This window comes from Etheostoma cragini, chromosome 21, assembly GCF_013103735.1.
Source record: "Etheostoma cragini isolate CJK2018 chromosome 21, CSU_Ecrag_1.0, whole genome shotgun sequence".
Lineage (NCBI taxonomy): Eukaryota > Metazoa > Chordata > Actinopteri > Perciformes > Percidae > Etheostoma > Etheostoma cragini.
Window position 1 is genome coordinate 6,586,819 of NC_048427.1, and position 25,376 is coordinate 6,612,194.

The following is a 25,376-nucleotide window of genomic DNA, read 5'->3' on the forward strand; positions in this document are numbered from 1 at the left end:
AAACAACTTATGAAGAACACCAAAATAAGTTCCTTCCCGGGGCTATGTTGCAGCGGGTCTGTGCCGAGCTTAGCTTCGCGCATTGCAACTGTGATTGGTTTAAAACATACCAATAAACCAGAGCACGTTTTTCTCCCATCCCAAAATGCTGTGGGGACTAGCCAGACCTTCCTCTGCAGCGCTGTGAAGGAGGGTCTGGCAAAACGAGACTAGGTATACTGTAGATCAGCAGCAGATACAGACCTGCCTTCATATTTTATTTGTCTCAGTGGTTGTTCAGACGTATCAGGTGGGTGTTTGGATGACTGGAAGGAAGCGACAATGTCTTTTTCTGTGAGTGTGTCCAAGGCTGAAAATACAACACAAGCGTACTCGTGTTCCCAGGTTACATAAAGGCAGCGTTCAGCAGAGAGAGACCAAGAAAATCCAGCGTGACAAAGCAGAGCTATTTTTATAAGTCGGAATAGGAATATAGAACATGGTCTTCTCAAAAGTGGAACACAAAGAACTCTCTGCAACTTTTATTTTAGGCTTTGGGTGGAGGCTTGCTTTTTGCAACTGCTTAGTAGGCTCTTTAAATTCAGCTTTCTAGGACAAGATTTGCATATTGCTGCTTTTGCACAAACAATGTGTAACTGTAAACGTTATCCTTGTTGTGATTTAACTTTAAAACAATGCTGATAAGAACCCTTAAATGCTTGCAACATCCATAGTAAAATGGTTCACCTGAGAGAGTAGTTGTCCCGACAGCACAACAGACACAATCATTGTGCAGTGTGTGAAAAAATGACAGCTTTTTGTCTGTTTGTAGCAGTTTTCTCACGTGATGTCCGGACAATGCCCGGAGAATCAGATCTGGACATTGTCCGAAGTTGCCCTTTCAAACAAGTAGCACACAAGAGGAGATTGTCAGTCTCAGATGCATTCTCTCTTAGTGGAAATACTCCATGGGTTTAGGTGAGGGTTGGCGCTGTGTGTGTAGGAGTATCCTTGCATTTGTCTGACAGTTTTGGCGTTGCTACTAACTGACAGAAGTTCTCGTTGTTTCTCCAGTTAGACATTTTTGTTGCCATCTTCGTGTAAAGGACAGCTCTTCTTTACCATCAGAGGTTTGTTGTCTTCTGGTTTTGCACAAACCACATGATAGAAAAGTCATCAAACATGCCACCCGCTAGCGGAGAATTCCCTGGACAACAACCTGCTCTATCACACATGGGCTCAATCGGGCATTACGTGGACTTTGTAGTACTAGCTCTGTAAAGTAGATAAGTGCAGGGTTTCAGTGCATGTTTGAAAGGGTCTTGTGTGTGTTTTCAGCTTCTGATGGCGATTACTGGCGCTTGCTGAACCCTGGAGAATACAGAGTAACAGCCAAGGCTGAGGGCTACAGCCTCACCAGTAAGAAGTGCGAGGTGGGCTACGAGATGGGCGCCACCACATGCAACTTCATCATCGGCCGCACCAACCTGTCACGAATCAAAGAAATAATGGAAAAATTCAACAAGCAGCCCATCAGATTGCCAGTCAGGCAGCGCCAAGCTCGTAGGACCAGAAAGAGACGCATGGGGACGTAATGTCTGAATGAGGAAGAATGAAAAACAAACATCTGCTCTGATCAGACTGAGGTCAACTCCAAGGACCTCTGTCAGATTCCAGAGTGCTGTCAGTGGAATCAGTGTCTGAAGATTGAAAATGTGGATTAATTTAAACTGGATGTTTTGTTTGGTTTTGTTCGGTTAACTGTTGTCATCTCAACCTTTCTTTGTATTCACTGTGTTTAATTCTGTCAAAGGTTACGTAACTATATTTATAACCCCTTTTTCAATTTCTTATTGTATTATTATTAAGCCCATCATTCCATCAGCTATAAATACTGACAGAATATAATCAGATTAGATTTTTTTTAAATAAAAGAAAATTGAAATAAATGTTACAGATGAGGAATCTACCCAAGCGCTTAATTTTAACCACTGTGAGGAATGGCCATGACTGTCATTATGTACATACTTATTAATTTATGTAACACTGTTTTGCAAACCATTTCTGAAGATTTATTATCTGCACTTGTACAATTTCTGGTCCTTTAAACAAACATGTTGACTCATTGACCTTTTGTGTGTCATTGATTAGTTGTTTTTTTATACACTTTACTTGTGGCAAAACATTAAATAAAGACTATGTTTGAACAAATTGAAACTGATTGCCAATGTGGAAGTGTGTGGATTTTACACATGGCAAGCACTCATTGATTAATCAAGCTTCAGTTGTTTAGCACCTTTCATTCACACACTTGTGCACACTTCAAAATGGTTCAAGGGTTACTTTTACGCAGGTTTGTAATTCCCTTCTAATATCATGATGGCACTTTATTTTATGGGTCAGTAATTTTCAAATCATTTCCAAAAGGTTCCCCCTCAAAGAGCTATGTAATTCGGCATGAGTTGTAGAGAAAACAGTCTCTTCCGTTTTTACACTTTCAGCAAATTAAACAACATGTATGGAAACGTCTACAGATCTGGAGCCAAAAACATAATTTATAAATTATTTCATAATAATTTTTTCTTCTCTCCCACACGTTTTTATATTTATTTTTATATTTCACATTCAAAGGACAAGGACTTGAAGAGAGGTTGTGAATTGATAAACAAAGTCAAATTTACAGGAGTGACTTAATAGAATGTTTTATGACTAATGTTCAAATTAAAAGGAGAATTACGGTCGATTTCAATTCCCAGCTCTGTTGTTTGTAAATTTGGAGTGATGATTTTGAACATGTTAACCGGCTAAAAGCACTTTTCAGCCTCCTGGGAGGAGGATGGCATGGTGTAGGCAACACAGACTGTTTTCGTTTTTCTTGCTACTGACAGTAATCCAAATTTACAGAGCTACTTGTTGAAATCAACCGGAATTCTCCTTTAACTCAGAATTTACAATCACTCCTGTTTGATTGAACATCCCTGATTGGAAAATAAACATTGTTTCATTCCCATAACTTAGTTGTAATCACTGTGGTTAATTGTTAGCATCCTCACATCTGATTCCTGTAGTAGAGTGATATCGAGGTGGAAAGGCTCTAATTATCAGAGCTCTGCCGGGGCTTTTACGGCTCACTGGCTTATTCTGACAACACCACCAGCCTAGCTTCTCTCTGGCCAACATGCAATTATAGAAAGACCTCAACCTCTTATCTCCTCCCCCAAAGGATATTTAACAGAGAGACCATCTCAGAGCACGGGAGAGTATAGGACATGTATTGCAGTCCTTTTTGCAGTTCTATACCACAATCAGTGACTTTAAATGTGAAACAGAGGAACTGGTGTTACATAAAATGGATTAATTTAAGTTTGCCCGCCCCAAACTTTCATCTCTGCATTTCAGTTCTGTATGATCTGACAAACTGTAAGCTATGAGACTCGATGAGAGAACTGCTGGATGTTTGTAAAAATGACTGGAATACTGTGGCAAACTAACATGTATCATGCTACATCAACACACAACCAGGAGCAGTGGTGGCAACTATTTTTATGGAAAGCAGATAAAGCCTGCTAAAAAAGTCACTAGATGGTGCCACATGACGTCCCACTTTGACATGCAAATCTGTGACAATTACCATACCATTCACTACTTACTTGAGAGAACTGCTGGTGAGGCAGCATCAATAATAAGGACTTTGTAAGATAAATTGAGGTTCCGACTTCTGCCACATGGCAAGCAGACAGTCCCAATGAGTTAAGGTGGGTGTGGATCGTGGTGGGACGGGGTGACGGGGGAGGAGGCGGTTCAGTGTGCAAGGTGTGCAGTGTAGCCGCTCTGGCCTGCAGCTGTCATAATGTAGTTGCGTGGGAAGACACAGGCACCAGCTGACTTTGCCAGCAGTTAAAAGGCCAGTGCCGCTTCAGAAGTCGGTCCAGCCTTTGAAGTGTTAATAGTGGTGGCCTGGACATCACAGGAGTGAGTTGCCATGCAGCGTTGGTAAACCAGATCTAAACCTCTCTCCCAACGCTGCTCCGGAGCTTCTGAAACAGATTAGACTATCTGTTGGCTTGATGGACTTCAAAGACGGCGACCAGATCAGTAAAGAGAGGGATGGTCATTAAAAAGTTATGTTATTTTGTTAATCACAAAGTTTAGACATATAATACTGTTAGATGTAGCTTGCTAGTTAGCACTAAACACAAAAGTCAACCATTTCATGGCAGTCCATGCACAACTAACGTCCACCTCATGGTGGCACTAGAGGCAGAGTCAAGAAGCCCCGGACCGTGCTGCTAGCATGGCTAAAAGGATAAGCCCCAGTCTGGAATAAACCAGAATTATTAGTTAATATATGTGAACCAAGTTAAGCAAGACAGTGTTAAATATCTTTACATTTCCAAACAAAAGTATTTTAACACACAATTGCTAAAGTTCTCAGGATCCATTTTTGCTTTCTCTGTGAATCGGCAAGTGCTTAATGAAACTCTATAACAAGAGAGTTCTGGGAGAACGGAATACTGTATAATAATAGTTAACCAAACCATATGGTGTGCGAAAGGGACAGCCCCAGCATTGATGTCACAGGTTTAGGTAAAGAGCAAACCAACTCCACCAACCAGCATCACACACAGCTGCTGCTCACTTAAGCTAGTAAGATGTGAAAATTTGTAGGTAATATTTTGTTGCAAAAAAGCAAGTCAATAATTATGTGCAAATACTTTGCTTTCATTAAGTGCAAATGCTTTGGTGAAAACACGATCATATTGTTAAAGAGCTCTCTCAGCTGATACATGGTGCACAATACTTGACTAAAGTAAATGTAAATTAACTGTGTTACTGTAGTGCTTTTCTAGTCTTGATGACTACTCAAAGCGCTTTGACATAGTAAAGTAACCATTCATCATTCACACACATTCATATACTGTGGCCGAGTCTGCCATTGCCCCTGGCACCTTGCCACCTGCTCATTCGTTAAACATTCACACACATTTATTCTCAGATGACGCAGCACCAGGAGCAAATTGGGGTTCAATGTCTTGCCGAAGGACACACCGACATGGAACTGCAGGGCCAGAGCTGAAACCACCAACCTTCTGGCGACTGAGCCTAAGCCACAGCCTTGTGCACTCACACAGGTGCTTGCTCTTTGCATTGTAGCTGATTAGCCCTCTGCTGAAAACTACAATTATCACCTCTAATAAGACTTCTGCTCAGAGAGACGTTTTGGCGTTATTGTGATGGTCTAAAACTCTAACACTCCCTTTTTATGGCATGGCTTATCAAAAAAACAAAAAATGCACGACGATTTTCACATAATAATTACTGGAAATAAAACTTGGAAAAATTCAAAGCCATTGTACCGTCAACTGGGTCCAAAGTTGAAGTGGCAGGCTCCAGCTCTGGGCGACCGGCTGGTTTCCTGTGTGGTGTTGACTCATCTAAAAAATAAAATAAAGATATTAATATTGGTCAGTTCATTTGTGGTAGGTTTCTTGCACATACCATTGCAAAAGATGAACCTATGCTGTTACGTTTAGACAATCAGTAAAGCCAGTATTGCAGCAGTGTAGCATACACATATTACATCCCTTGCTGTATCCTTCACTCAGCTTGCTGATAACTGCCTGAACTGCAAGATGGTCGCCGATCTACCTGCCTAAAAAGGACTTTGATTTTACTGGCTTTACTTATGTACTGTAAAAAATGTTCTTATTTGAAACTAAAACGCAAGCATGTCAACACGATGACACAAAACATACAATACGACAAAGCAGACACGTCGTGCACAGCAGCAAACAAAGGGAAAGATGTAATTAATCCATCTAAAGCCCAACTCTGGCCTCGCCTTTTGAATGGGAGTGCTAGGGGCCTTCTATGATATCATCAAAAATCAACATTTTTAAAACACTAAGAAGGCTCGAAACAGCACGAAACTTTGCTCCAAGTCTCGCCTGCGGCTCAACACATGAACTCAGCATTGAGAACATGGTTTGTGCACAAACAGTATACTAAAAAGAAAAGATTTGGAGCAGCTCACTGCATGACTAGCATAGCTAGCAAGATAGCAGACGACGTAGAAACTTCTGCTAAGGATTCTGCTTCCCTACTTCAGCCAAACTTTTATTTTTGGTCAACCTGACAAGAACCGGAATATAACAAAGCCATACGAGGGAAAGAGTTTAATGTTAAACCACAAACCCTCCCATTATAACCACAAAACCATTAAACTGTAAATTACTTCGTTTACCTGTCCGTGAGCTCCCCAAGTTGTGCAGCGTGGTCGGTCCTGTGGCTTTGTCTTCTTCGCGTAACGCGGAGTCGGTCTCCTCAGAGCAGAGGCTCCCCTACTGGGTAGTGGGTGGAACGGTTCGGTTTGCAAACTAAATTAAAGAAGGGAATTTTCTTAGTTGTGAAAATCGTTCTATTGATGGATTCTTGTTTTTTAAGTATTTTTACTAATACAGTTATAAAAAAATTCAAGCACAAAAGTACTGTTTTAAGCTAAATTGATATCAGCCTTAAAATAAATAGAGTATCTTGCTATGCTGTTTATCTTACTTAGATTGTAGGCCTATAAGTACAATATTTTTTGAGTGAATTTAAATCGAGTTACAGCAAACCTTTGTGCTAATTCAAATACTCAGAACAGCCAAAAACAACCAAAAATAACCAAACGGGAACGTTGGGTGAAGGTACGGTGCAACCGCAGGGGAACGTTACCGTTGGTTGGTTCTCTTAACGTTTAGGGAACGTTATAACCGGGAGGGAACGCTCCCTAAACGTTAGTTTTTGGTTTGGTTCGAACTAACCTTTAGAGAACCAAAAACTAACGTTCCCTAACGTTCCCTAAACGTTCTGTTTTAGTGGGGAAAAGCCCTGTTCCATTTAGGTGTTCCAATAAGCTTATCACTAAGACAGTATTCACAATATCAGGACCTGAAACACCTCATGGAAATGAAGCCCTCATTTAGGCTTTTAATTGTGTCAAGATATCTATGAAAAATGGCTGCGTTCAAAATCCTTCCCTTTTAATTTTCAGTGCACAAAATTAGCTGTTCACAATTTTAGTGAATGAATTGTTTAGTGTACCAAACAGTACAGTGCACTTAAAAGGTACTGGGCCCTTATCTGCACCATGAACTAACCAACTCAACCTCCATCTAATTTCATTATAAAATGTTGTATATATATGTGGATCAGGATATTTTTTGGGGGATATTTTTGTGGTTGAAGAAAAATCCAACAAACACAAAAATTAAATCTCTGCTATAACTTGTGTTTTCATGCCCTCTAGTTTTAATGTGGTTTTCCAAGTACCTGTCAAAATAGATATTATTAGTGTTTTTCACCAATGACTGGATAAATGTGTCATTTTGCATTCACACATTTAAGAGGAAAATTAATCTTCACCGTGTCACTTTACTGGCTTTATACAGATTTCAAGCAACAACAAAAAAAATGGACTAGCGATTCAGACTTTCAGAGCTTTGAAGTTAACTTCTTTTGATTCCCGGACCCAAGTCAAAGGGTTATGAAGAGAAAAACAACAAACGTGCAAAGCGAGGTGTCCACTTTTCACTTTGAGTTTTGGTTGTGTCTCACTCGGGGGCCGTGTATTACGGTCAGGGCCATCTGAAAATAATCCCTAGCTCCTGGAGAGTGAATGGGTGTGCAGAATCTCAGATGAGGCTAACTCAGCCAGCTGTCATTGTTGTTTCATCACCACCTGCGCTGTGGTGCAAACAGCAAAACGGCTTCCCTCTGGCTCAGACTGATTGCAGGTGGACGTCATATCACTCTTGTCAAACCCCCCCCGTTGTTTCTTTAAGACATGATTACGGCGCTGATTTATCACTAGACCCTGGTTGGGATGCAGGCAAACAGTTTCCACTCTTCACCAACTTTTTCTGATAAGTGAGCGGTAAGCTATCTTTTTTCTTTTTTTCTTTTTTTCTTTTTTTCTTTTTTTCTTTTTTCTTTCATCACTTAATCTCCTGAACAGTCTGAATGCAGCAATGAATTAATGTCTGTCTGCGTAGCCACAGCCTGATACGCCTGCTCCAGAGTTGTCTAAAAACTATTTAAAAAACACAAAACAAAAAGCCCTACTATTGGGTGTCTCATTACGTCATTACAGTGAACATTATGTAAATTATAAAATTTGTGTTTTTACATAAGTAAAACCATTTTTGTTTTGTTAGTATTCAACAAAAACATGTTAGCATTTGTTTTTTAACCACTGGCAGTATGTCAAAGCCTCATGGGTGATGCAGTTGCAGAACACAATGATAGGTTTTTATTCTTTATTAAAATGACACAGTCTTTCAAGTCAGACCTGGCTCCTAAAAATAATATTCCCACACAACAAAACTGCGTTGTCAATCATGTTTCCAGGTAAAGGCATTTTGTGCCAGGTTATGTTTGATTTTGCATATTACAAATGAGCAAGTCCAGGGTAGGGATGGATACCTAAAACATACGACGCATTTATCTTCCAGAGGGACAAAAAACGTCCAGAACAACTTTACAAGTTTAAAGTTCAACATTCAGAACATTAATAGAACAGCAAATGTGTGCCACTGGATGTAAAGATAAAGTGGCGCAATGGTGAGTCACACTTGTGTGTTGTAATGCTGCATGTTAGTGAATGTGGCGTGAAAACATAGGCATTGGGAAAGGGTCTGTGAGAGCCATGTGGAGACAATCCGAACATGCTGTATTTTCACTATTTCGAGTACAGCCCCTTTCAGCTTCTGAAGAAAAAAAATTGAGTGTGTTTCTGTGGGGTTGTTTTGGAGATTCTCTGCCCCACATTTGTGAAAAAAAACTTGCACAGCAGTACCGGACCACTTTGGTAAAGTTTTACAGTTTAATCATTATGGTCAACATCTGAAAAACTCATCCTCCTCATTTTCACAAAAATTACAATAACAATCACCATCAATACGAAATGTACTCAACAGATGCAAACAGCAGTCATTGTCGTCATGATCGTCTGTCATCACATCACCATCATCATCAACTGTTTGTTATCTTTGCCATCTGTAGCAGCAGCATTCAGCCAGTGGTTTAATAAATTAGAATGTACATTACAAAACACGTCAGGCAGTCAAGTCAGTCACCGTAATACAATGAGGTATGTTACATTGCCATTGCCAACTATCAACAACACTTCAAACTTAATGTGCATGTGAAGCTGCATATTCTGCAACACCCGAACAAATACAGTGTTGTCATAAATCACATAAACATATATAAAAGACACGAAAATACTTTTCACGTTGTCATTAATCTAAATCTGTCAACATATATTCTTTAAGCTTGTTTTTCACCAATAACTATTGTGTATGACAAAAATAACTACTCTACATCAGTGCAAAACTTTAGCAATAAATTACCATTAAAAGCAGAATTGAAGGTACAGAAATACAGATTCTAAATGAGTATGTGCTAATGAACAGAAGTGAATAAGGCAATGATTGACTCTAAATTGTTATAAGATATCCATATGCTATTGTGAATGGTAAAACTCTAAAACAACATGTATTGCAGAATTTAAGGCATCGGTTATCTTGGTGTATCATACAGTGCTTCACTGCATTATATCTAAGACAACCATTTCTCCTCTGTATTATCATACATCAAAACACAAAATCAAATTAAACATGTATCGATCAGTAATTACATAAATATTCTTTTTATCAATTTTTTCTTTTGTTTTCAGAAACAAATGAACTGCAGCTAATATTTGGCTCACTAGGCATCATTAAGAATATTGGCACTGTGTGATACACATAGTATCTCACTGTTGCCCTGTTCATGTACCGTCTAAACACAATGTGCATCCAAATCCATCAAGAACTTAAGCTTTTGCAATCTTCTGTATTGCCTGTTTTCTAATTTAAAGGCTCTGACACAACAACCTGACGGCCAACTTTTGGCAGAAAAGGCAGTCGGACTGACGTTACTCCTGGAGTTAGTCAAAAAAGGGCCCAGAACACACCGAAGCGATGCCAACTTGAATGTATGTTCTGCACGTTCGCAAGACGAAATACATCTTCATAACAACAGGCGGTGCTAATCTGTATTGTCGCCCAAAAAATGTAAACCGGCAGCTGACTGGACGAACGTGTCACATGGGTCTGGCTGCACCAAGCGTAATGATGGCTCATTCAGAATACAATCTCATATTAGGCCATGCGGTTGCTGAATCTGTGTTCATTTCAGATCGACAAAGGTCAGTTTAAAAGATTTCGTCCGATTTTGAGAGCCGTTCGTCACGCTAACATTTGTGCACTGATTTGCTAGTCAAGGTCTAGAACTTCACCAATCAGATTGGTTGTTGAGTGCGACTGCCACCCTTTGCCCCAAGTCAGGTTGGCCAAAATGAAGGCGGATAACTGAATGGCGGACAACATTAGGGAACACACTTAACAGACTCGAGTCATTGACCTCGGCAGACTGTCCAACGGCCGGTTATCAGGTTGGTGTGTCAGGGCCTTTGAAGACATTGAAGCGCCTCTATCTAAAGTATGTTGACTCTTTAACAAGTGGAGCCCAGTCAAAACCCCTCTGACACAGAGCTGTCTGTCTTCTGATACAGAACAAAAATGGATATAATAGGTACATGTAGTGAGTCAGATAACAATTTGTCAGTTGCAAGGGCTCTTGGGCTTAGGCTTCAAGTAATGCCTGGAAACTACTAAACTGCCAAATATGTACTGTATATATCCAAAGTGAGAGAGGAAAGATGATATTGCTATCCTATATGTATCCATCTTGTTAAAAAAGTACAAACGTTGCCAAGTGTCTTTCTTAAAAGCACTGTAAATGACACTGAAAGCAGACACTATTTCTTAAGCTTTTCTGTCATGGACATTAAATATCACACAATGTTATTAGTCTCCATATGATCACTCTGCTAATGAAAATAAAGACATCATTTATATATTCTGAAAATGTGTAGTCCTTAGAGCATAACTCTCGCCAAAATGCAACTTAGGGTGTTTTTGTGGATGTATCCGAGTCAAAATTTAGTTTAAAAGCATAATTAGGATGGAAGCGCCGCTTTTAAGATTTATTTTTCTATGATTGCAAAGGAATTAACATTTTAAAACACAAAAAATGCTCGACACAACCTGAAACTTTGGAAAGCTCCTAAAGCTTAGTTCCATGTAAATGCACGGCTAATTTGTTGTTTTGTTGTGAGTGAAAAACAATATTGACCTTGTAGTTGAAAAAGGAGCCTCATATAAGAATGACATTTCCTCCCATGTATTCCGTTCATTCGCATTTGGAGATTGACACGTTTTGACTGGAAAGATGGCCCAAAAACTGCTAAAGTAAGTCGTTCAAACTTTTAATTTTAGTAAACTGTGTGTACACAATGTTCTCAATGCTCAAGTTCACATGAAGAGTTCCTGGTGATACTTTGAGCAACGTTTCATGTTGTGTCGAGCCATCTTAGTGTTTTAAAAATGTTGATTTTGATGCTTTCATTCAAAAAGCCATTTGCCCAAAAGTGAAGATACAGTAAATCTTAAAAGTGGTGCTTCTGTCCTAATTATGCTTTTGAACAAAAGTTTGACTCAGGTACATTCACAAAAAAAACCTTTGTTGCATTTTCAAGAGAGTTACGCTTTAAATCAGACAAAGTAGGACTTACTGTAGGTAATTTCAATATCCATGTGGACGGTGACAACGGTAGCCTTAATATTGCTTTCAACACTCTACTAGATTCAATTGGTTACAAAATACAAAATTGGATAAAAGCTTCTACACTAGATACCTATCTGACAGTGCTATGGCTAAATTTAAGTTAGATATTCCAACAGCATTTAACTCAATGCCGTGCCTTAATATAACAGAAGACTCTCATGTTAACTTTAGTCCCTCCCAAAAAATGGCCCAGCTCCGGACAATTTTAGATTCTGTTGCTCCTCTCAAAAAGAAGATGATGAAGCAAAGAAAACTAGCACCTTGCTTCAACGCCCAAACTCGCAACTTAAAACAAACCTCGCGAAAAATTGAAAGTAAATTGAGTTCCACCAATCTGGAAGACTCCTGTTTAGATTGGCCAGACAGTCTGAAAACATATTGGAAGGCCCTCAGAAATGCTTTATAGAGCCATCTATTGGCTCAATGGAGCCTATAGCCTATAGCCTATAGCTCTGAGTAGTGACGACTTCATGAGCTTCTTTAATGATAAAATTATAACAATTACAGATAAAATTCATCACCTCTTGCCCTCAACTTCTAACGGTTTACCTTTAAATGCAGCAACGCCAGAAAGAACAACAAGACCTGACACAGACTGCTTTTATCCAATATACCTTCAACAATTGATGTTAAAGGTCTCTTGAGTTAATCCATCTACCTGTCTCTTAGACCCCATGCCAAAGAGGCTGCTTAAAGAAACACTTCATTACTACATGTGAAACAATTGGTCTTCATTAACAGGTTATGTACCACAGTCATTTAAAGTAGCTGTGATGATACCTCTTTTGAAAAAAAAAACACCCTTGATGCTGAGGTCTTAGCCAACTATAGACCTACGTATATTTAATCTTAGAATGCAGCATAGCACAGAGACGGCACTGGTTAAAATTACTGATAACCTTTTAACTGCTTCATACAAAGGTCTCTGTACTTGTCTTACTAGATCTTAGTGCTGCATTTGACGCTATTCACCATACCATCCTGTTACAGAGACTGGAACATTTGGTTGACATTAAAGGAATCACACTAAGCTGGTTTAAATCCTATTTATCTGATCAATCTCAAATTGTTAATGTTAACGATGAATCCTCCAGGCACGATAAAGTTAGCCACAAGGCTCAGCTTGGACCAGTTCTATTCACCTTACATGTGCTTCCTTTAGGTACTATTAGGGAACACTCACATTGTTATGTGGATGACACCCAATTATACCCATCAATCAATCCAGACAAAACCAGTCAGTTAGCTAAACTTCAAGCATGAATTAAAGATATAAAATCATGGATGACCTACAATTTTCTGATGTTAAACTCAAACAAAGCCAAGGCTATTGTGCTGGGACCTAAACACCTCTGAACTCCATTATCTAAATATATAGCTACTCTGGGTGGCATTGCCCTGGCCTCCGACACTACTGTCAGAAATCTAGGAGTTATTTTTTATCAGGATGTATCCTTTAACGCCCACTTAAAACAACCTCAAGAACAGCCTTTTTTCACCTTCGTAACATTGCCAAGATTAGGCACATCCTGTCTCAAAACAATGTTGAAAAACTAGTCCATGCTTGTGTTACTTCCAGGCTGGCATATTGTAATTCCTTACTATCAGGTTGCTCAAATAAGTCCCTTAAGACTCTCTTGCTGATCCAGAATGCTGCGGCTCATGTTCTGGCAAGAACTAAGAAAAGAGATCATATTTCTCCTGAATTAGCTCCTCTGCATGGGCTTCCTGTAAAATCCAGGATTGAATTTAAAATCCTTTTCCTGACCTAAAGCTCTAAATGGTCAAGCACCATCAGATCTTGAAGAGCTCACAGTACTTTATTGTCCCACTAGAACATTGCTCTCTCAGAAAGCAGAGTAACTTGTGGTTCGTAGATCTCTAAAAAATAGAATGGGAGCCAGTGCCTTCAACTACCAGGCTCCTCTCCTGTGGAACCAACCTAAATGCTTGCTTTCGGGGGAATTACTGGGATTTTATGGTCTTTGTAAATTAACGATTGAATTGAACTGAATTGATTTGAATCTACATTGTCCTTTCCTGTCCATCTTTCCCAAATGTGTGAGAAAGCATTAAGCAGTCTCCACGGGTTACTCCTCTCTGCTAGTACACACCCGGCCAAGAACAGTCAATCACGCTTCACTTGACTAAATCAACCTGAGGGGCACATGTCAGTCGTGACAGCAAAGGCAGCTGGTTTGATGGCCTATTTTTGATGTTAGAACTCTGCTTGGCCGGGTCCTCCAAAATGGGTGCTGAAAGCACAAATAATGGCAATGTGTTTACGCACATACACAGAAAAATACATAATCTTGCTTTTTTCCCCTTCATTGGCCCTTATACACTACAAGGCAATGTACTACAAAAATAAACATGTTAATTTGTGGGTGTGTTTTACCCCATCATGTCTGAAAAACCCGAGACGGCATGTGCAGTGGCACTGTCTGCTGTGGGTTTTCATCTGTGATACAATTTGGGGACTGTCAAGTTTTGTCAAGTTTTCTCTCAAGCTAGACTAGTTTTCAGTGCTACATACAATGTGAACGTATCAACTTGTCACTTGCAAACACTTGGCACGGACTAAAACAGACATACAGTACAGTCATTCCCTATCCTTTTTTCTTAAATATAATAAGCATTTGCCACAGTTATGTAAAACAAACTCAATATACTGTATCTTACGTCAGAGAGAAAGCTACGCTAGTTGGAATAATGAGGCTATGAACTGGCTGTTCTTCTTGGCTGAACACATCTGTGTCTCCAGGTGGATGTGAAATCTGCAGAATTGCCAAAGGTCCTCACAAGTACACCACACTGATCTGCTGCTCGGGGGACTCAGTATGAAAGCACAGTGGTATTCCTGTGCGGGGATTTGTCCTTGTATGCAGTCTTTTTTTTGGCATGTCAGACCAAATTTAAGCAGATGTGGACGGACACATCCGATATTTGTTCTCTTCTTCATCGACTTTAATTCAGTCTCATATTTCTCTAACAGTTGCCGGGTCAACCCTCAGAGTGTATCAGTCCACTTCCTGTTACTCTGCAGGCGCTATGCTGTTGACTTGGTTCTCGTGCCTGCGCCCGGACGTGTTCAAAGAGCTACGCTTCAGCAGCCTGTTGATGATGTCAGTGCAAGTCTTCTTGTACTGGCGTCGGAGCAGGGAGTACACGAAGGGGTCGGAGGCTGCCTTGCTGTAAGCTAAGCACTTGGAGACAATTCCCCAGTGGGGGTTGATAGGCACCGCTGGAAATAACTCCACAATCCTGCAGGCAAGCATAAAGAGAGGGTTGTGAGAGGGTGAGGCAAGTCAACATGCTGGAAAAGCCTTAAGCCTATTATTCAGAAATAGACATATATTTACAAGACATTGATGCCCATAACATTTTTTAAATCACTGGGAGAAGAGTGCTTCTACTAGTTAAGAAAAGAACTACGGCTTATTTTGGTATAGAGTTATCTAAGTAAGTACTTAAGTTAAAATGTAGTTATCTGTTAAGTTAAACTAAATGTGAAATCCCCCCTCTTTCTCTCAAGCATGTACATTTACAGTGTGAGGCAACTTTTCATCTTATTTCTCATTTGCAACCAGCAGCATAAATGTCAGAAAAAGGAAAGGCAGGGGTACCAGAAGAATAAAACAGACCTGTCTAAGCAGTATTAAGTGTCTGGAAACAAGCCAATTAGCTCTGATTGTTATTGAATACAGTATTTGACACAAGGCTTAGCAGAAAACAGTAAAGGGCATATGATAGTGAGTTCTTTCAGCGGTGTGGGGAAAAAAATACTCTTCTGTACTTGAAAGCAATGCACATTTAATTATTTAATTTAAAGGGGCACATAATGCGCTTTGCTTGTTGTTTGCATCTCAAAGTGATCTCCGCCATTCTCATAAGACATAAAATAGGTGCTTTCATGCAGATTTTTTATCAAGTATAAGACATTTTACCGCATGTGGTGTCATATGTGGTATTAAAAAATGCTAATACTTGCACTCTATATGATTACTTTGTCCACAATCAATCTCTGTCAGCACATTAACACTGGTCTTACATGGGCCGGCAGCCATCACTGGCATCTGCCCACAAACTCCACACCACCAGAGCGAACAGAAGGTTAAGTAAGTCAGCTGCCACAGCGCACAGCGGGGCTTTTACTACACACATGATGACCCTGACAACAAATGACAATCACAGAGGCAATGGTGGAGCTTTTGGTGTAATATGTTCAGATTGTAATTAGTAAACTGCCATTTGTGGAAGGAGGATATACACAATGCTGCTATGGTCATTCATTACAGACAGCTAACTGATAACTTTTCTGAGTCAATGAAAAAATCAAGACTTTTATTTATGAAAACCTGGTTTCATTTTTTTTTTTTTTTTAAGTCCTACTCCTTCCAAATGAGAGCTTTTAATTAAAGATGTTGATGGGCAATATTTACAAGATAAATCTCTCTGGATCATTTTATATCTTACCAGAAACCATCTAATCTCCATGTACATCACACTAACCTCTTCTAAGCAGGGGTACATAAATGTTTGCCTCAAACCAAATACGATGGAGGTGGATAGATTTCCTTTTATGGTGCTGATATCATTGAAAACTAAATTTCCAACAGCATCATCTTCCAACAGTGTCCCTGTTACTTTGGATAATCCCTAGAACAATCAGGAACTATTTCTTCAGTGGAAAACAGTTAAAAGTGTGGCAGAAAAAAATAATAATTTGAGGGAACCAACACTTTAAGTACTACAGAAAATGTTAACTTCTGTATTTGCTGATTGATGTAACAAACTAGTCTTTCTTATGTTTCTTTTCTTTCCCTGCACACTATGTTTTTTTGATATTCTACTGTATCAAGTACAAACAGTTTTATTTTTATTTCTTCTCACGTGTCCACTCGTACATCTCTTTTGTGTCTTACAACCTAAAGCCTCATGTGACATCCTCTTTTTGTCCAGTGATGGCTGGGTGCAAGTGTTTTTCTAACTAAATGATGCACCCAACGAACTTGAGAAGAAAAGTGCTAATGCAGCAGCAACAGCGGAGCAGAGGCATATTACTTATCACAAGATCAGCCAATCTCATGTTCCAACTCTGGCCGGTGTGGAGAGTGAGCAGAGATGAGACAGAGACAGGAGGAATGGGGGGGGGGGGGGGGGGGTTAGAGGAGTAGAGAAGGGAGGTTTGGGGTATACCAGCAGAACAAAAGGGCTGCGTACACCGCAGTGTGCCAGTATGGTTTTCCTCTCCGGTCTACACGGGACTCTCTCACCTTGTAATCACATAGGGAGCGAAGCAGAGCATGAAGGTGCCGATGAAGGTGCTGATCTTTCTTGTCGCTCTTTGCCGTCTCCTTTTCTGCTCCTCCAGGCAACGCTGACGAACACTGGAGACACAAGGAGTAGATTGGGTTTGTGTCAGTGAGACAAAGTGAGGGAAGACCAGAAAGTGTCTCTAGAAATATATGCACATCTGCTTTATTTCTGTTGTTCATGAGTAAAAGACATGAGGCTATAAGCTGAGGTAAAATGATTGATTCATCCCAAAGACACTGATGAAACGGCAAAGTAATGATCCTCATTATAGGAATTACATATCACTTTGTGTGTAAACCTGTGTGCACTAAGGTTGTGATGTAATGATGACACACTACTTTAACTAATATTCAATGGAATGGCATGAGTTGGTACACCAGCATGCACCTAAAATACAGTATGTAGCCAAACTTATATGGATTGATCTCTCTCTATTTCTCTCTCTATTTCTCTCTCTCTCTCTCTTTCTCTCTCTCTCTCTCTCTCACTTTCACACACACACACACACACACACACACACACACACACAAACACACATATATATATACACACACACACACACTATATATATATATTTTTAAAGTAAAGCAATCACTCTGGATGGCATTTCAATAGAATCAGATGATGCACCCCCTCTGAATACTAAAGACACATCAGTGCAAAAATATCAGGCTTTCAAATCATTATTAAAATAAATAATGGCTCCAACTACACTAAGTGCTCCCAATGAAAATAATTTGTTCTTATTTTCTAAATTCTGAACACTCTTGAAATGTTCTTATTTGCTTTCCAAATGTGATTCAACAGTGCAGATTGGTATAAGGTTAATAAAAGGGTTGGTTCTCATGCAGGATCAATACAACAGGAATAATAATTTCTAGAAGCTCACCTTGGGTGTATATCCACCAGCAGCACCAAAGTTTGCATTGTAATAACGTCGATCCTCTTACAGTGAAACCTTGCCACTTTCAGCACTTTGAGGTAAGTGACACACAGCACTATTAAAGACAGGAGGAAGGTAAAGGAGTGGAAAAAGACGGTAAAGATAACAAACTGGGTCCGACTGCTTGCTCTCGGGTTGGACAGGGTGCAGGACGCGTAAAGCCGGTGGTATCCCACCCAGGAGAGGCAGGTGGCCACTGTGGAGAAGGACATTGAGTGTGCCCACGTGTACCCAAGCACAAAAGCTGCGTCTTTATGGCGCATTTTAGAGTGGTACCTCAGGGGGAACACCACCGCGATCCACCTGTCGATGCTTAGAGCTGCCATGCTCAGCATCGAATTGGTGGATAGGAAGGTCTCCAAGAATCCCACGATCTGGCAGAAGCCGTCTCCTCCCGGCTGAGCCTTACTGACAAGTCCCACCAAAGTAAGCGGCATGTTGGACACAGTCAGCAACAAGTTGCAAAAGGTGAGGTTGAGGTTGAAAAGACCGGGGACCTGCTTGCGGATCTCCGGGTTGTACAGAAAGCAGATCAGCACCAGGACGTTGGACAGCAACGACACCAAGATAATCACAACCACCAACACAGAGAGAATCACCTCCGCAGTGTCCATCCTGTGGGCCCCGAAACTCACTTATCCCCACTTTTTGTGCGCATATCCAGTCTTGTTATGCAGCTACAACATGGCATCAATCACCCATAGCCGCGTCCATGCATCCCCAGATCTATCCACCGGTGGAGTTCCCCTTTTTCTCTACACTACAATGCCTCTGTACGCGAGCCAGCAAAGATGAGGATTCCAACATGATAAGAAGTAGGTTAGGGGATTCTTCGAGACGATCTCCCCCCCCTCCTCCTATCAACTACAGGAAACCAGCTCTCGTGCCAAAGCTGCTCTATGCTGGCACTGCGTCTTGCAGTGGGGTTTTGTCGTGCTGTGATGCGCTCTCGAGGCATCACCCTTCCACAGACACTGCACAGCGTGTGGGCTACTTGGTCTCTCCCCTGTCTCCTTTGTTAAACACATAACATTAAAGTGACATTGCTACTAGATAGAGTTTCAACCTTTCACATAATCCAAATGAATGCTTGAATGTTATTGAGTAAATGACAACGTTGATGTGTTAAAAATATTGTTATTAGTTTAAACTTTTTTTTTGTTTTTTACTTGGAACACTTGTTTTTATATTATCAATTAGATGCATGTCATACACATTAAACGATACCATCATTGACCGATGTATTCAAGGTGTATTTCCTTTTCTTCTTTAAAGTGACACTAGATTTAATCCAAACAACACATGTATGTGAAGAAAATAGCAACACAATGTCCACTCTGGCTCATTTAATCAAACCCTATTTAGGAATCAAATGGACTGATGAACGACAAATCAGTTCATGTTTTGGTAGTTTCAGTTGACTTGAACCATCATTGCATTCCTGCAGCATCTCTTCACCTCTTGATTTACTCAAAAATATTTGCTAATCAAGTCTGCTTCATCAGATGAATAGGCAGCAACATCTTCCATTCCCCTGGAAGCTGGATGACGCCCCCACACTGTGCTGCCCCTCTGGACTTGTGTTCAGAATCATTCCTCTGAAGCGTGGTACTCATCGGAGTGTGCCGTGGCACGTGAGCCACTGAAGGCTCTGGAGCAGGCTGAGGTGGGGGGTGGTGGTTGCAATAAGGGGAAGGTGAGTGTCAGAGTGAGACTGTGTGGGTGAAAAGAGTTATTGTTACTGCAACACACAATGTGCATGACAATGTATTTCACTGGGGAGATGTGAGTCTACTTTATGCAGGGCACCATGTTCTCTTCATTCTCTCCTGGGTGGCTAAGGTGAATAGGAACAGGAGAAAAAAAAGGAAGATTTTCATTTAAAAGGAGGCTCATTAAATGCAATTCTGTAATGGTGCCTGTGGCTGTGGAGTATGAGCGGATGTTTGCTTTTGATGCAAAGAGAAGGCGGCTGCAGGGGAAGAAGACAACCCTGCTAGCTCCTGGGTGTTATTAAGATGAAATGCATCTCCATCTTGGCCCAGAATAGGGCTTTGGCTATGATGGATGCATCCACAGCATTGTACTTGCACATGTGATGGGGGCTACCTTTGAGCACTGTCATGCAACTGCTTGTGCAGCTCTCTCCTGTCAGTTCAGAAGGCCTTATCAGCACAGAGCCAGAAGTTGATCTCAGGTGCAAGAGCAGCTTTTTGTAAGGATCGCTTTAATTATTCTTTTCATAATTAAATGCCAGCTCCACAGACAATAATGTCTGTAAGAAAAAGACATTCTAAAAATATAGCTTTGAGGTGTGATATGGATGGGGGTTTATTGTGCATGGGTGAGAGGATTGTACTTGTGATGGATTTTGTTGGTAAATCTTCTTCTATAAAAGTTGAGTTTTTTGCTAAAGATGGATCAACAGGAACAAAACCACACAAACTTCCCCATTAGGCATCTCCTACTGTCTAACATTAGACAGTTGTGCATGGAAATAGCTTGTGATAAATATGGATGATGTTTTTCAAATCTATACAGAATGCCCTCTTTCATTCCACCTGAAATAGGCTTTATTTGAGGAGAGCATTATGCCTAAGCAGATCCATGCAAATGAGGCCTGATTGGAAGCTTTGATGCCTCCCAACCTCGGGTAACACAGTGCAACAGCTTCTTTGTCCAATGTGGGAACAAACAAAATATTAAAGAAACCTGGCTATTCTTTAGGAAGTAAATGTCAATCCAGGTAAAAGCCATTATCTCTCACTAATTTCATCACACATGCATCACCAAACATTGGAGAGTTTGTGCATACTGCAAGTTTCAGTTTGTTCATTTACAAGCAATATTGCTTTAGGGCTGCAACTAACAACTTTTTATTATCTGCCTATTTGTTTATTTTTTTGGAGGAGGGTCTGGCTAGTCCACACAGCAGTACGGAATTTGAGAAAAACGTGCTCTGGTTTAATGCCATTTATTTAAACCAATCACAATCGTCATGGGCGGGCGCTAATCTCCGCAAGGAGCCCTACAAAATAGTCGTGCGAGAAATAACTGAGATTGGACAGATCTAGTTAGCTGTCTCAATTTACCCTGCAGAGATCTCAGTGAACCATAGTCATCATAAATCCACCGGAATTTAAAATTCCAACACAAAGTAGAGGAAAGAAAGGGACATCAGAGTATTCAGATATACTACAGACATCATATAGACTATTATTCAAGTAACTATTAACTCTACAAAATGTCTAAAGATGGTAAAAACTTACTAGATAATCTAACAAAATGGATTGGAATTGTTTGTCCAAGGATGTTCCATTTGAAAACATATAGAATCAGAACTAATGCATCACATTTGAAAAGCTGGAACCAGGGATTTTTTGTTGTTAATGCATTTTTTCTCCATAAAGGACAAGTTGACTAGCGCTAGTTTTACCAGTTTGGTCAGTGATCGCTCATCTCTGGCTACATTGTAACCCAAGTGAAGGACTCTTACCATTGTCTTTATTGATTGCCATCTTAACTGTGTAAATATGTAGAGGAAACATAAAAATAGATTGTCATGTAAAATCTGAATTTGGGGTGGGGGGGGGGTAATCCGTTGTGTTTACCGTGTTTGACACAAGTCAAGACATCAAGTCTGCAGATGTGCCCTTTGAAGATAATACCTCTTGTCAGAAGATTCAACAAGTGGAGGACTTGACTGTGAGAGATGGTAGGTTGAGAGACAGCCTGCAGCACTCCTCCTTTTTGCTGCGACAGTGCGGATTTGAGTTCGCTGCCAGTTCCAATTCCACACATGACTTCCCTCGGATTGGCAGGCTGGTGTAAAGTTTTAACCTAGATGCATGCTTTACCTTCTACGTTTTTCCCAACTCACCTTTCGAAGATAGACTTGTCACTCACAATTTGAACAAACAGTGTCTCAACTACTTACGAGGGATTTCTATGCTGAGTTGAGAGGAATATAAATTGAGGGAATTGTTGGATTAGTTTAAAACTCAGACTTGAGACTACGTTATGTAACTCAGAAGAATGCGGACTTACTTTAACCCTCCTGTTGTCCTCGGATCAAATTTGACCCATTTATAAAAACTTGCTACATCAGAACTATGTCAAAAGCATTGAAAAAAGTGACGAATGATAAAAAAATCATCAAAATTGTATTTTTTAAACGCTGAATAAGTGAACGAAAAAACTGGAAAAGGTGGCAAAAAAACATCAAAAAACAAAGGAAAAAGCAACAAAGGGATTGTTAAAAAATGGACGAAAACATTAAAAAAGCATCAAAAAGGTGTCAAAACAATTTACAGAAATTGACAAAAACATTGGGAAAAGTGTAAAAAAAGTTCAACCCAGAAAAACACAAAGTTGCAGGTCGACAGGATTCTGTAATTCTGTGATTCTGACAGTTGTGAAATTCCAACCTCCTGTCTTCCCTGGTTCAGTCATCATGAGGGCAAAACAGCTGTCCATGCCCTCCATGTGAATGCCTGACTGGGCAGTGCACCACCAAAACCCCCTGAACAGTCTGAGGCCCCTCTGTGATTTTAGATTAGCAGTGGTAATGTTGAGGAAACCCAGCACCAGGACCTGAGCTCGCCATCACCAATTTATGATCATGACACTCTTAATACAGGCAGCGGGCTATAGAGTACAAGTTTATTTTCATCATGGATTCGGGAGGGTTTTGGCAGTGTGATACCATGATTAAGGCTGAAAATAGGAAACTGCCTCAGAAAACCAAGAGATTTTAGAATAACATGGCATGATTTTTTCACAGTAGGTGCTGACAAATTGCTTGTAGCCTGTTTGTTTGGCATTTGGACCACAAAACAGGAGCTGCAATTATTATCTGTAGCTGGACGGTGTTTTGCTAATATTTGCTTTTCACCTTCTGAAGGTTGGAGTCAGATTTATGGTATAATTATGTGAAACAGTTGAACCCTACAGGAAATATCTGTATTTTTGACCAGAAGAAAAAGCTACACTGAGTTTGATGCCAGAGAGAATTTATCCACATTATAATGTAAAGGAAATATTTTCACCCATGAAGGTATCAATCCGGGTCATTTTTATTTATTTTTTATTTTCATAAATTGTCATAAAGCAGCTTAAATAAGAGGCTCTCTGTCTTCAATCTATTCATTTTACAGATGATTTCACAATGGCATTATCAGCTGTTCTTTGCCGCCCATGCCAAATCAAACAGCTGAAAGCAAACACAATCTGCACTGTATTGATCTTCTTATTAGCAATTCTGCAAAAAAGTACCAAATGTCAAACCTGCTGCAAAGCTGCAGAGTGTTTGGATTCAATAACGACCAGATAAACATAAAGCGGGGGATTATATTGTGCCCGGTGCGCCAAGACAAAAGCTTTCAACATATCAAAATGCGCAAACTTTACTTTTTCAAATGCAGTTGACTTGATTGGATTTCTCCTCCACGCCCCAGTGAATTAAAAATACTTCTTCCTGACACCACCTGTTTGTGATTCAGACACATCACATTGTTGTTTGAAGGGGAAACTAATCCTGTTTTCTAATAGATCTGTCATGTCTACTGTCACCAAAACCCAAAGCTTACAAAAGAGCGAAGTATACAGCCTGTTACCAATGAAAGTCTTTGACATTTGACCTTTATTTGAGCCTAATAAAAAATGAAGCCAAATGAGAGAATATCCATCATTTTATGACAATTGCCCATGCACTTTGTGTCAATTATGAAGAGAATTGTTAAAATGTAAACCAGCTAACGTATTTGATAGTTAGAATTTGCGCTTAAAGACATACTTATTTCCGTAAACCTAAGATACATAATCAGTATTTTTCAACTTTTGTGAAAACACCCTAAAGCCAGAAACCAATGCACTATAACTGGAAGCTGTTTAGACAGTACAAGACAGGCATCCAATAAAAATCCAAAAAATGTAGTAATGTTTAGGAATACAGCTATCATTGCCCTGGGTAGAGCACCTTAGTGAGAGGAAACAGGCTGCATACCAGTAATCAAGTACTAAATACATTATTAAACACTTATTTAAACAGGGAACCACAATAATAATGCTTTGCTCTATACTTTTTTTTCTTTTTAAAAATTCAAATAAGTGTATTTTATGTTATTATGCTAAAAAGTGCATCATCATTCTCAATGTAGGAATTTGTGGGGATTTGTGTTAAAGGAAAGAACAATGTACTAGCACACTTTGGTGCACTCAAGAATAATGTGATTCTTTTAGGATGCATGCCTTTGTGCATCACTGCAAAAACTAGACAGATTTTCTAAGTGCATCGTGGAAATGGTTGGAAAAATAAATTAGTGGAAGTCAACAGCATCGCAGCACTGTATGTCACTGAGAGGATAAATCAATGTGTGGGAGTGTAGGAATAAAAGCCGTGTGTACTTCTACTGTATAGGAGCCAAAGGCACTTTTCTTTTCTCTCTGAGATAAGAAATGTGTATGCTCCTGGGAATTTCTTTGTGGATGCTTTGCCTTCAGTACCTACATGTAAATGTCATCCAGCCTTGATAATCATGTGAGCTCAACAACCGGCTGTGTGTCTGTGTTTTATATCAATCCTGCCTTCTTATCCCCTGCTTTGTGTTGAAAAGTCAATTTTCTCATTCACTGATCTAATTCACAGCAAGGATTAATTTGCTACCCTAATTTGATTTCCCAGTCATTTAATAAATCCCAGAAAAAAAAATCGTCAGTGCTCCATTCACCTTTGAGAGGAACCTTAATTAGAAACGCTAATGCGGAATAATTTTTTTATTTCCGACTTATCAGCATGAATAGAATGCAACAAGGGAATGAGAGAATAATTTCATATCAGCATGATTACATGATTGTGAGAGTGTAATTTGTTTTTCCCTGTTTGTATGGATCGGCAACTAGTTTGCAGGAGACTACAATTAACCTCTGGTGTCCCCTCTCCAGCAGGATGTCACTATTAAGGTAACTTTCTTTTAGTAAAACATACAAGGCTCTGAAAATGGAAACAGATCCTTTAAAGTTTACCTCTAGAAATGTGATGGAGCCTGCTTTTAATACACAAACATACTTGTTTATGTTTCAGAATGTTGTTTTTGTTTTAGGAAAAAGATTGTTGTACAGACATCAACATAGTCAAGTCAATTAAAACATGCAGAAAGGTGAAAGTAAGATTACATTAATCTGTATAATGAATATTTGGTACAGAATTACAGAAAAACAGAAAACAGAAAACAGAAAACACACACACTAACACACACTAACACACACACAAACACACACACAAGCCCACACACTAACACACACACATACACACACAAGCTTCATTTCCCTGTTACCGTACATTCCTCAACCTACTACTCTTACTCATCTAACATGCTACAAAGACATGCTACATCAGTGTGTATATGTATTCTACAACTTT

At 39.8% G+C, this 25,376-nt stretch overlaps 2 protein-coding genes across 3 annotated transcripts in view; one reads left to right on the forward strand and one right to left on the reverse strand.

Moving 5' to 3' along the window:
• Positions 1-2,042, forward strand: part of cpxm2 (carboxypeptidase X (M14 family), member 2) — a 26,243-nt gene extending 24,201 nt beyond the window's left edge. The window contains exon 14 of the mRNA XM_034860162.1: positions 1,318-2,042. Within this exon, the coding sequence (XP_034716053.1) occupies positions 1,318-1,574 (257 nt within the window). The 3' untranslated portion in view covers positions 1,575-2,042. The remainder of the gene's footprint in view (positions 1-1,317) is intronic.
• Positions 2,043-8,831: 6,789 nt separating this feature from the next.
• On the reverse strand, positions 8,832-18,917 carry LOC117936795 (G-protein coupled receptor 26-like). Of its 2 annotated transcripts, XR_004655032.1 has the most exons (4): positions 17,903-18,917; positions 16,971-17,084; positions 10,486-14,958; positions 8,832-9,884 (listed from the first exon to the last, which is right to left on the reverse strand). XR_004655032.1 is itself a non-coding variant. In XM_034860164.1 (3 exons), exons 1-3 carry the CDS (start codon positions 18,568-18,570, stop codon positions 14,730-14,732), a joined length of 1,011 nt encoding a protein of 336 aa, XP_034716055.1. In that variant the 5' UTR covers positions 18,571-18,917; the 3' UTR covers positions 8,832-14,729. The 2 variants fall into 2 exon arrangements, 1 of the variants encoding a protein (XP_034716055.1); XM_034860164.1 differs by having other exon boundaries at positions 8,832-14,958.
• Positions 18,918-25,376: the final 6,459 nt, after the last annotated feature.

Coding starts and splice junctions, on each gene's coding strand:
- LOC117936795 (XM_034860164.1), bottom strand. CDS start 18,570: ATGGACACTGCGGAGGTGATTCTCTCTGTGTTGGTGGTTGTGATTATC. Junction 17,085..17,902: donor CTGGTGGATATACACCCAAG/GTGAGCTTCTAG, acceptor TTGTGTCTCCAG/TGTTCGTCAGCGTTGCCTGG. Junction 14,959..16,970: donor GCTCCCTATGTGATTACAAG/GTGAGAGAGTCC, acceptor GCTTGCCTGCAG/GATTGTGGAGTTATTTCCAG.